This window comes from Quercus lobata, chromosome 8 (assembly GCF_001633185.2).
Source record: "Quercus lobata isolate SW786 chromosome 8, ValleyOak3.0 Primary Assembly, whole genome shotgun sequence".
Lineage (NCBI taxonomy): Eukaryota > Viridiplantae > Streptophyta > Magnoliopsida > Fagales > Fagaceae > Quercus > Quercus lobata.
In genome coordinates, this window is record NC_044911.1 from 46119399 (window position 1) to 46131447 (window position 12049).

Here is a 12049-nt window from a genome sequence, read left to right on the forward strand (position 1 = left end):
ACTAGAACCTTAAATTTGAAATTTGAAGTTTGTAAATTGGCAAGTAGCAACATCACGAAGACAATTGGCCGGTCAATATGAACCAGTATAAAGCAACAAAATAATGCAAACTTAGCTAGGAAGGACTCACCGCTTTGGCGCTTTAGGCCCATCCACATTCCAATGAGGTCATCATAAATATGAAATATATGAGAAAGTGTAAAATCCATCACCGAGCAAAACTGTCCTACAATGTCTCACATTTAACCAACAAAACTTACTTTCGTTAGGTTGGACACAAATACGTATTATTAACCTACATTTGTTTGTCGAAATAATGAAAATGTTTTATTATATTGTCTTGGAGAGGAGTAGTTAAAAAGTTAAAAGAAACACAACAAATATCTAACGTTGGGTACGTACGGTCGTATTATGCGGCCATTAGTCAACAACATAAGATAGCCTAACCCAATAAAAGTCAGCAAATCCCAAGGGTAATTAAGTAACTGTATACACCTTAGCGTTTCAAATTTTTAACAGTTACAGACCGAGGGGAATTTTTTATTTTTAAAAAAAAAGCAGAGAGTCCAAAAGCAACCAAATTCGGAGCCCCACTCAAACCAGAAAAAAAGAATGCAAAGCCAGACAAGAAGATTTATATAAAAACAGGACTATGGATTGGTCTAGTCCACTCCAAACTCCTTCAACTGCTTTGTGTGTTTGACAAGGTTTTTCAGTTTTTTCTCTGAGAAAACCAAAAAATATAAAAGAGGGAACTTTGGTTTGCTCTGCTTCCAAGCCATCAACTTTGTCAAATACTGAAGTATTTTCTTGTCCAAAGGGTACGTTTTCTATTCCTTCGAGTGTGTTACACAATTCAACAAATTTCAGGTTGTTTTTTGTTTCTTTCATTGTTGTCTTGTACGTACTTGGGCTGGTGGCTAATTGAGGTGTGTAGTGGTTGTGGTGGTTTTGTTTGTTATGGTTTTCTGAATCTGACGGTGGGTTTACAGTATCTGGCTGGTTAACATTAAATGTGTAGTTGGCAGTTTCTTATTGTGTGCTTTGTAATTTATTTATGTATCTTTCTGTTGGGAGAGCGTGTTTTCTAACATGGATTTTATTTATTAAAAGATAGAACTAATATGATTATCAAAAAGAAAAGAAAAAGATAGAACTAATATGTGCTCCTTATTAAGATTACCCTTTTGTTCTTCTTTTTTTCCTCTTTAATTTGTCGGTTGGATTTTAGGAACTGCCATTATTGTGGCTTCTAATATTATGGTTGGTTGGCTCTGCTAATAAATAAGAAGTTTTAAAGCGTTGTATTTTTAGTTGTCAAAGTTAATAATTCTCATTGCTTTTTTCATTTGGCAATAAATTGTAGCAGCTTTTTTTTAAGTCTTTAATTTTCGGCTCTGGAGAGTGGAAAATTATTGTGTACTCTCCTTTCTCACATGAATGGTAGTTCCTACTAATTAAATTCATGGTGAGATCTATCATTCATGGAAGAAAGAGGAGTACACATTTATGGTACTCCAGGATTACACAATAATTTTTTTCTGGAGAATAGAGAGGGAGAAGAAGTGGATTGTAGTTAGTTTTTAACTTGTTTTGAACAATAAATTTCCTTGTGCAGATTTTATCTTTTTTAGTAATTGTTATAACAATGTTTTATGACATTATAATTTGAGAGCGGCCCTTTGTTCTTTTTTGAGTTTCATTTTACAGTTTGATGATGCATGATTAATGCTTTGCCGAAATTTGTTCTGTGTGTTTGAACTGTTTTGTAGGAATTGAAGATGTTTTTCTAGAGAATTTTGAATAATTTTTTTTGTTTGGAGTGAAACTTGTGCTCCAAGTTGAACCAGCAATGGAAGAAAAACCATTCCCTGCGTGGTCATGGCCTGTGAAGCAGTGTTTGAAAGAGTTTAATGTGAAAATAGATAAGGGTTTGAGCAGTTATGAGGTTGAGAAGCGGCGTGAGAGGTATGGTTGGAATGAGCTCATCAAAGAGAAGGGGAAGCCCTTGTGGCGACTTGTATTGGAACAATTTGATGACATGCTTGTAAAGATACTTCTAGTTGCAGCCTGTATATCATTCATTCTAGCTTACATGCATGGAGGCGAAGCAGGAGAGTCTGGATTTGAAGCCTATGTGGAACCATTTGTGATTGTCTTGATTCTAGTCCTCAATGCCATTGTTGGAGTTTGGCAAGAGACTAATGCTGAAAAGGCACTTGAGGCCCTTAAGGAGATGCAAAGTGAATCTGGAAAGGTTTTAAGGGATGGGTACTTTGTGCCCAACTTGCCTGCACGAGAGCTGGTCCCAGGGGATATTGTGGAATTGCGAGTTGGAGACAAAGTCCCTGCTGATATGAGAATTGCAGCTTTGAAAACTACGACTTTGAGAGCTGAGCAGAGCTCATTGACTGGAGAGGCAATGCCGGTGTTGAAAGGCACTGAACCTATATTCATGGATGACTGTGAATTGCAAGCTAAAGAAAATATGGTTTTTGCAGGCACAACAATTGTCAATGGGAGCTGTATCTGTATTGTTGTTAGTACGGGGATGAACACTGAGATTGGGAAGATACAAACGCAAATACATGAGGCTTCTCTGGAAGAGACTGACACCCCTTTGAAGAAGAAGCTAGATGAATTTGGGAGCAGACTTACTACTGCAATTGGGCTTGTTTGCCTTATTGTGTGGGTCATAAACTACAAAAATTTCCTCTCTTGGGATGTTGTGGATGGATGGCCTGCAAATATTCGTTTTTCTTTTGAGAAATGCACGTACTATTTTAAGATTGCTGTTGCCCTTGCAGTAGCTGCCATCCCAGAAGGCCTTCCTGCTGTTATAACAACTTGTTTAGCTCTTGGTACTAGGAAAATGGCACAAAAGAATGCAATTGTGCGGAAGCTTCCAAGTGTAGAAACTTTGGGATGCACAACAGTTATTTGTTCAGATAAAACTGGGACTTTGACGACAAATCAGATGTCTGTGACAGAATTCTTCACTTTGGGAGGGAAAATTACGGCTTCTCGAATCTTTCGTGTTGAAGGCACTACTTATGATCCCAAGGATGGGGGCATAGTTGACTGGACTTGCTACAATATGGATGCCAATTTGCAAGCCATGGCAGAAATATGTGCTGTTTGTAATGATGCTGGGATCTATTTTGATGGCCGTCTCTATAGAGCTACTGGTTTGCCTACTGAGGCAGCACTTAAGGTTTTGGTTGAAAAGATGGGGGTTCCAGATGCCAAGGCAAGGAGCAAAATTCGTGATGCTGAACTTGCTGCAAACTATTTGATTGACCGCAACTCAGTCAAATTAGGTGAGCAGAAAAAACATTCTTTATAAGGTGTAAATTATGTGCCATGGTGAAGGTTTCTATATTCATTCACTTTTGCTTAATACAGGATGTTGTGAGTGGTGGACAAAAAGATCAAAACAGGTTGCCATGTTGGAGTTTGATCGCATTCGGAAGTCAATGAGTGTTATTGTCCGGGAGCCAACTGGGCAAAACCGACTTCTTGTCAAGGTGAGTGTTATATTGTTGTCTTACTGGTTTTTGTCAAAAGGATAATGTCTAATGTATAGCCCGTCTCCAAATTTCTTTTACAACTTGGTTTTGAATTTTGTTATTGCTGTTGGTAAAATGAGAAGAAAATTAAATGGTGTCTTTAATCTTTTCCTTCCAGTTAAGTATTGGTGGGTTGACTTCATTCATAGGAAGTATTGACTAGATAATTGACTTGTTATATTGTATGTTGTAACATATTATACTGATTGGACAAACAATAGAAATGTGTAAATCCTATGAAGCGATTTTATCAAAGAATGCAACAGGAATTTAGTAAAATTTGAGGTGACTAGCCTCCTAGAACATGAGGGAGAGAATAGAGAAATTTGGGTTTTATTCTTCTTGTGTTCCATTCCTTCCTTCACATTACATAAATAATACAAATAATGGGAAAACTATCCTAGCAAATAGAAACTAACTCCAATCAAATACAAATTTCAAACAATGTCATCCTAATATACTGCTTATTTGTCCTCATCTGCTGTTGCATATTTGTTCAAAGTCAAACTTCATCTGCTGCTAGCCTGCTACATATTTATTCAAATTCAGACTGATCTGCAACTGAACTGATATGCTGCATATTGCCTCAAGCCGTCCTTATCTTGTGTTGTCTGAATTTTGGACATAACAGTAAACAGGATGTTAAGTTTCAGTGTTTTATATATATATATATATATATCTTTATTTTTTTCACTAATGGAAGATTTCTGAATTGACTGAGAAAGCATCCTTACTAGTATCACCTTGGCAAAGCTGGCTCTGTATCTTGTTCAGTGACGTTTGTTTGAATTCTTATTCCTTTAGTTAAATTTTTACAGAGTTGACTTGTCAAGTCTTGAAACCATGTTCAGTAGTGATATTGTCCCTTTGATGTTTACGCTGATGCTTTATGTTTAATATCAATGTTTTGGATTTATTTTTATTTTTTTCCTTAAAATATAAACTCATTAAAATTAGTTTTTGGGAAAATTTTGCAGAAAGTGGAATTGCATCTTTACAATATTTTTATGATCAGCATCTCCCAATAAAATCTTTGACTGAATTGTATGGTTTTAGATTTATTCCTTCAGAAAGTTCCTATACACCCTCCTTATGTGGTTGGGTCAACATTGCCTTATTCACAAACTGGTATCATACTTGGATGCTTATTTAATCTAGTGTTCTTCTAAAGTTTATTTAATTTGGATTTTCAGGGTGCGGTTGAGAGTTTACTGGAACGCACTTCACACGTCCAACTTGCCGATGGATCTGTTGTTCCAATAGATGAACCTTGTAAGCAACTATTGCTCTTGAAACTCGCGGAGATGAGTTCAAAGGGATTGCGCTGCTTGGGTTTGGCATATAAGGATGAGTTGGGAGAGTTTTCTGACTACTATTCTGAGAGTCATCCTGCCCACAAAAAGTTGCTTGATCCGGCTTCATACTCCTCAATTGAAAGTGACTTGATTTTTGTTGGAGTTGTTGGTCTAAGAGTGAGTATATGCCACATTTTTTTTTTCACATCAATTAGATTAATTGTTGCATCTATATCATTTAAAGTTTTTTATTTAATAATTGAATTGAGCAGGACCCTCCACGTGAGGAAGTTCATAAAGCAATTGAGGATTGTAGAGGAGCTGGGATTAAAGTTATGGTGATAACTGGGGATAATAAGTCCACAGCTGAGGCCATTTGTCGGGAAATTAATCTGTTTTCTAAAAGTGAGGATCTTAGAGGGAGAAGTTTAACAGGTAAAGAGTTTGTGGCTCTCTCATCTTCACAACAAATTGAAATATTGTCAAAACCTGGAGGGAAGGTTTTCTCACGTGCTGAGCCTAGGCATAAGCAAGACATTGTAAGGATGCTGAAGGAGATGGGCGAAATTGTTGCAATGACTGGGGATGGGGTAAATGATGCACCTGCACTTAAACTTGCTGACATTGGGATCGCCATGGGAATTACTGGTACTGAGGTAAATGGCCAGTTAATCTTTAGGGCTTCTATTGTGGGTTGCCTCTCTCTCTCTCTCTCTCTCTCCTGCTGTGAAGTGGTGCCACCACAAGCCAGTTCTCTATTCTAAAGGGCTTTGTGGCACCCACTCTTTAATTATTGTTAGTTTTAACTTGCATTAAAATGAACCTGTGACTTTAGTTAGAAAAGATGCGTTCATTTTCTCTTCAACTTCAGGCCTTGTCATATGAATTTTAACGTTCTTTAAAATTTAGAGTGGTATTTTAATAATCCTTCATGCTTACACAGGTAGCAAAAGAAGCTTCAGATATGGTATTGGCAGATGATAATTTTAGTACCATTGTTTCTGCTGTTGCGGAGGGTCGCTCAATTTATAATAACATGAAAGCCTTTATCAGGTACCATCTCTTAGTTTGTCACCTTTCTCCCTTTGAATGGTTTGAGGAAGTCATTTTTATTTCCTCAATTTGCAGGTACATGATATCATCAAATGTTGGAGAGGTAATATCCATATTCTTGACTGCTGCCCTGGGGATACCAGAATGTATGATACCTGTACAGCTCCTGTGGGTGAATTTGGTTACTGACGGACCTCCTGCAACTGCTCTTGGTTTTAACCCTGCTGATGTTGATATAATGCGAAAACCACCCCGCAGAAGTGATGATGCATTAATAAATTCTTGGATTCTTCTCCGTTATTTGGTTAGTATTGGTTTACACTCTTCTTCCTCACTTCCAGCTTCTGTATGGCAGAAGTTAGGCTAGCCCTTGCTTGTCTATTATATGCTGCTATCTGAATGAATAAGAATTGTGGCCTAATTACGTGATTGCAGATAGACAAAAATTTTCACTTTCTAATAAAATTATTGGGTGATAATCCCATTGGTTTGTAATTCATAGTGTTCCACATCACTGACAAAAAATAGCTAACTTTATGTGCTAGTATTTGCAATGGTTTAATGTCCTAGTGAGTTTTTTGTCACCATGTAAGCATAGAAGTAGATAAAAAACATTAAATAGTTAGATTGCAATAAAGATCTTTTCTATGTAATAATTAATGTTAAGAAATGGGAGTTCCTTAAAATATTTTTATCTATCATGTCCTGTCATGGCAGTTGGGATGCTGGTGACAGGACATGGTAAGGAGAATAATGCTGGCGGTTTAGTTGAAAACTAAAATTGGAATTATTTGCATTGGCATATATAAGTTCTGTTTCTGTTTTCCTTTTTAGAAAATGGAACTTTCTGAGAAAAATAATTTTAAGCCAGCATTTAAATTTGTTATAATCACTAGTTCACCAATATAGTAAGTATAAAATGTCAGTAAGTACAGAACTGCAAAATACTTGCATAATTTTATATATACATGCATAATATGCCTTTCTTACATTACATTCACAGGCACAAAACTATTATTTACAAACACATTCTCACAATCATGCATTATAAAGACCGAATTTTCATTTATTTATCATGCATTTTAAGTAAAATAGTGGTGTCTTCAAGTAACACATTTTACACACAGTTTATTGTTCAGTTGCCGCTAGAGTTTTTCTTTCTCACATCTACAGGTCAATGAGCAAACTGATACATGTTGTAGATTTTAGATCATGTAAAATTAGTAGCACCAAAACAAAAAATTATGGAAACTAATGAAAATTTTTAACTTAGTTCGGAGAAATAGTATATTGCAAGATCAAACTTTCTATCATCCACTCCAGGAGATAAATCATTGATACTTAAAATTTTACTCCAAATCTCAATTAGATGAAGTTTCTTGTTAATAAACTGCATCATGCAAATATTTACGCATCCCAAATGGCAGGTGGTAGGTACTTATGTGGGCATTGCAACTGTTGGCATCTTCGTCCTGTGGTACACTCAAGCTTCATTTATGGGTATCAATCTTGTCAGTGATGGGCATACACTAGTTGAATTTTCTCAGCTTCGCAATTGGGGAGAATGCTCGTCATGGTCAAATTTCACCGCGAGTCCATTCATGGTTGCTGGGGGTCACATGATCTCTTTTACAGACCCTTGTGACTATTTTACCGTTGGTAAAGTGAAAGCAATGACTCTATCCCTCTCTGTCTTGGTGTCTATTGAGATGTTCAATTCCTTGAATGCCCTTTCCGAACACAACAGCTTGGTCAAAATGCCACCTTGGAGGAACCCTTGGCTTTTGGTTGCTATGTCAGTCTCATTTGGACTTCACTGCCTCATACTCTATGTCCCATTCCTGGCAAATGTGTTTGGTATTGTGCCATTGAGTCTGAGTGAGTGGATTTTGGTCATCTTGGTTTCAGCTCCTGTGATTCTTATTGATGAGGTTCTGAAATTTGTGGGAAGGAGTCAAAGATGGATAGCGAAGGAGAAGATGGCATGACAAAATTTCAGGCTCAATATTCTTGTGGAAGTAATTTTTATCAGCTCACAGATTGAGACTTGGGAGGTCCATTCTCTATTTTGTTAAATAACAATTCTTTCTTAAATTTAGGCTTTTATATTAAAAAGTATACACTGGTCACATGTATTCATTAACATCTGGAAAACGTGTTAGTCCAAGTATTGTTTCATTGGTAATCTCCGGCGTCAACTATGCTAAATTTTGTTTCATTCTTACTATGAGGTTACAAAACATTGTGTCTACGGCTCTGGTTTGATAAATTCTTCTATGGGCCCATTTGGGATTCACTCTATCTCACAATCAGTTCCGTAGTTTGAATTTCTAGCTAGTTTAATCAACATTTTTTAATCCACAAAATTTTTCTTTCAAATTTTTTAATATGTACATATAATTTATGAAGTTGTCAGAATCATTTGTAACGTGACCAAGAAATACTGTTTGCATGATTATTGGTTCTATACTTTTAAAATCTAAGTTAGCATCGAGGATGCACGGATATGGTATGGGTATGATATGGCAACACGAACAATTTTTGAAAAATTATAACATGACACGACTGATAGGATACCATTAAAACATGAGTATGACATAAGTACAACATCCAAAATGAAGTGTATGTGCTTCCTTGGTTAGCATAACCCTCTATCAATGATGCAATTAAAAAAAATGTGGGTTTCAATTAGTTTAACTTGTAAAGTCTTTTGATATTAAATAAGAGATTTGAGATTTGAACTTTGCTTACACAAAAAATCAATTGATATTTTGACCAAAGGATAAAAAACAATTGATTAGATGATAAAAAACAATCGTTATAAGGCAAGCGTCAAAAGTTAAAATTCTATTACATTTATAAAAATAAAAATAAAATGATACAATAAAAAATACTTGTTAATCTTAATTTGTTAGAATTCATAGATAAGGGTAAAAAAGGCTTAAATTTCTATTTATAGTTAGCTTAGTTTTTAGCTTTTAGTTTTATGTCTTTGTTGTTGTTTTTGTTTGTTTGTTTGTTTGTTTGTTTTTTTTTTTTTTTTTTTTTTTTTTTTTTTTTTTTTTTTTAATTTGAATTTAACAAAGCTATTTTTATATATATAAAAACTACCTTTTAGCTTTTTGTCACACATTTAACATAAAGTATACCAAAAATTATATATTTTAATAAACATTATGCAAATAAGCTATTGAAAACTACAAGGTTCGCATAATGATATAAATATATCAAGCTTAAAGCATTCGATATGCTTAACAAAAATTTGAGACTCAAATTATATATATAATGGCTCCAAACATGCTATCAAGATATGCAACTAATTAGCTAAGAGCTTTGTAGCTCAACTGGTTAGCATTTTCCAGTGTTTCCAATAATACATCCAAGGTTTAAATCATCTCACCTCCAACTATTGAATTGAAAAATAATAATTTGATATACAACTAATTGGTTATGCTTAAATTAAAGATTTTAGTTGCTGTAACTAAAGTTATTCTAGGAATATTTTAAACTAATGAACAAAAGAGAATGTGATCAAAATTAAGAAATAAAAATAAATGAAGATTTAAGACAAAATATAAATTACAAAAACCATCATACTCTTGTATTCCATAATCATTTCTTCGTACTAAATAAACTTTCTAAGATACAAACCAAAGTTACTTTCAATAAAAGAATAAATATACGTCTATGAAAAATTCTATGGTAAGGTTATGGTACACACGATGATTATAATCATGTATTTCCAAGTGTTTTAATCATCACTATTCCTTCAAAAATATAAATAAATGTTAAGATTAAAACACTTAAAATAAACCATTCTAATCATAGTGAATACCATATCCTACAAAGAGAGGGGGGGGGGGGGGGGTTAGGGTGGAGCATTATACAAAGGGGTATAATGAATGACTATTTCGTTTCAATAATGAATTTTATAATAAAATTAATAAGATTTGTGAAAATATTAATTGATTTTATATGGAATTAATAAAATATATCCAAAACAATTTTGCAAAGCTAGTATAGCCATGTAAAAAGAACATTGCCTCCTATCCTTTGAGCCCATAGCCACACTCATGTCTGTATACCGTATATTTGTTCCATTGGTGGGTTTTCCATGAAAACATCAACTGTTTGAAGCTGGACACTGGCTATAACCAATGCTATGCTATGCCAAATGGGCTTTGCAAAAAAAAAAAAAAAAAACCATCCCAGCTGTAATTAGTTGAGCTATCAGTATCCACCACAGTAGTGCACACAGTTGCCTACTCCCAAATTAAGAATACATTGATATCATCCTCCTTCAAGTTCAGATTCACAATCAGTTGCATTTCTCTGAAGCTTCATCTTTGTATAAACTTCATCCAGTAAAGTATATATTTCATCTATTCTTGGGTGTGACCTATCCCCCACAATGAATTTATGAATTTGGCCTCCCTCTTCAATGAAACTATATCCTGCTGCCTTTGTAATTTGGCCACCCTTCATTAACTTCCTTAGCTTTGCAACTCCATCCCATTGGCCTGCTGATGCATAAATATTGGAAAGAATGACATAGTTCCCCGGATTCCATGGTTCAAGTTCAAAGAGGGAATCGGCTGCTATTTCAGCCAGCTCAACATTGCCATGGAAACTACAAGCCCCCAGAAGCGTACCCCATACAACAGAATCTGGTTTCATAGGCATATTTTGAATGAGATCATAAGCTTCTTGCAATTCTCCACAACGGCCTAGGAGATCAACCATGCATCCATAATGTTCTAATTTGAGAGTGAAATGAAATTTTGTCTCCATTGATTCAAAGAGTTGTCGGCCTTTTACAACCATGCCTCCATGAGTACATGCTAAGAGAAGTCCCACCAATGTAACATCATCAGGTACTTTTCCTTCTCCCTGGCATAAGGTCACAAAACACAAAAGTGATAGTGAGAACCTAAACGCTTATATTTGCAACATAGTAATTTCCAAAACTAGTAATTCATTAAGGTAGGAATGCTAACCAAAGAGACTGCATACCAGCATTTTATCATAAAGCTCAAGAGCCTCGTTGCATCTTCCATGGACAGCCAAACCCATGATCATTGAGTTCCAAGAGCACAAATTTCTGTGGCGGCCAATCTCATCAAACACAAGCCAAGCCACATCAATTTTTCCACACCTTGCATACATTTCCAATACAGCATTGGCCACATACAAATTCTTAAATAACCCATTTCTTCTTGCATATGCTTCAATCCTCTCTCCAACCTCCAATGCCCCAAGATTCGCACAAGCTGGAAGAACACTAGCTATAGTCACCTCATTAGGCTTCACACCTTTCTCCTTCTCCATATTCAAAAACATTGCTAAGGCCTTAGCATACTGTCCATTTTGCGAGTACCCAGATATCATTGCAGTCCAGGAAACCACATTCCTAGAAGGCATCAAGCCAAACAATTCTAGAGCACCTTCCATATAGCCAGACCTGGTATAACCTGCAATGATTGAATTCCAAGTGGGTATATCTCTTACTCTCATTTCATCAAATTTTTGGCGTGCAGAGGCCAGCATCCCCAGTTTTGCATACATGTCAACCAAAGCAGTCAAGGCAAATACGTCAAATTCAAAACCAGACTTGACGAAATGGGTGTGGAGCATTTGGCCATGGTGAGGAGATGAGAGGGAAGCGCATGTAACAAAGAGAAATGTGAAAGTGTGCTGGTTTGGTGGACAGCCTTGAAGGCACATCTGGGAGTAGAGGGACACGCATTGGTAGTATTGTCCATGACAAGAATAGGCTTGAATAAGCTTGTTATAGAGAAACACGGTTGGCTTGGGAATAACATCGAACAGTTTTCGGGCATAAGAAAGGTTTGGGATTTGGAGGCAGTTGACAATGAGGGTTTTGGTGTAGTCTATGCCATTTCTAAGAGTGTAGGCGTGGATTTGTTTCAGTTGGTTCATATCACATTTAAGTTGTGTGGCATTATCCCACTAGACACTAGTAATCTAATATCAATATATAACAATACTAGCAGAATTTGGGTTTAGGCAACATTGGCATGGAATGGTAGCCCAAGTAGGTCAAGGAGTGGCTTTGGGATTTGGGGTCGAAGGGCTTTTGTTTATTTCCTTCCCGTTTTTCTCTCAGGTCTA

General features: G+C 35.9%; 2 protein-coding genes across 2 annotated transcripts; one reads left to right on the forward strand and one right to left on the reverse strand.

The window, feature by feature from the left end:
- Positions 1 to 552: 552 nt before the first annotated feature.
- Positions 553 to 8211, forward strand: LOC115955169 (calcium-transporting ATPase, endoplasmic reticulum-type). Its single transcript, XM_031073225.1, has 8 exons — positions 553 to 821; positions 1773 to 3320; positions 3406 to 3527; positions 4763 to 5041; positions 5137 to 5520; positions 5808 to 5917; positions 5993 to 6221; positions 7345 to 8211. The coding sequence occupies exons 2-8, from the start codon at positions 1853 to 1855 to the stop codon at positions 7903 to 7905; spliced, it is 3153 nt and encodes a 1050-aa protein (XP_030929085.1). The 5' UTR covers positions 553 to 821; positions 1773 to 1852; the 3' UTR covers positions 7906 to 8211.
- A 1688-nt stretch (positions 8212 to 9899) lies between these two features.
- On the reverse strand, positions 9900 to 12033 carry LOC115954881 (pentatricopeptide repeat-containing protein At5g08510). The gene is made up of 2 exons (XM_031072857.1): positions 10931 to 12033; positions 9900 to 10807 (listed from the first exon to the last, which is right to left on the reverse strand). The coding sequence occupies exons 1-2, from the start codon at positions 11855 to 11857 to the stop codon at positions 10208 to 10210; spliced, it is 1527 nt and encodes a 508-aa protein (XP_030928717.1). The 5' UTR covers positions 11858 to 12033; the 3' UTR covers positions 9900 to 10207.
- Positions 12034 to 12049: the final 16 nt, after the last annotated feature.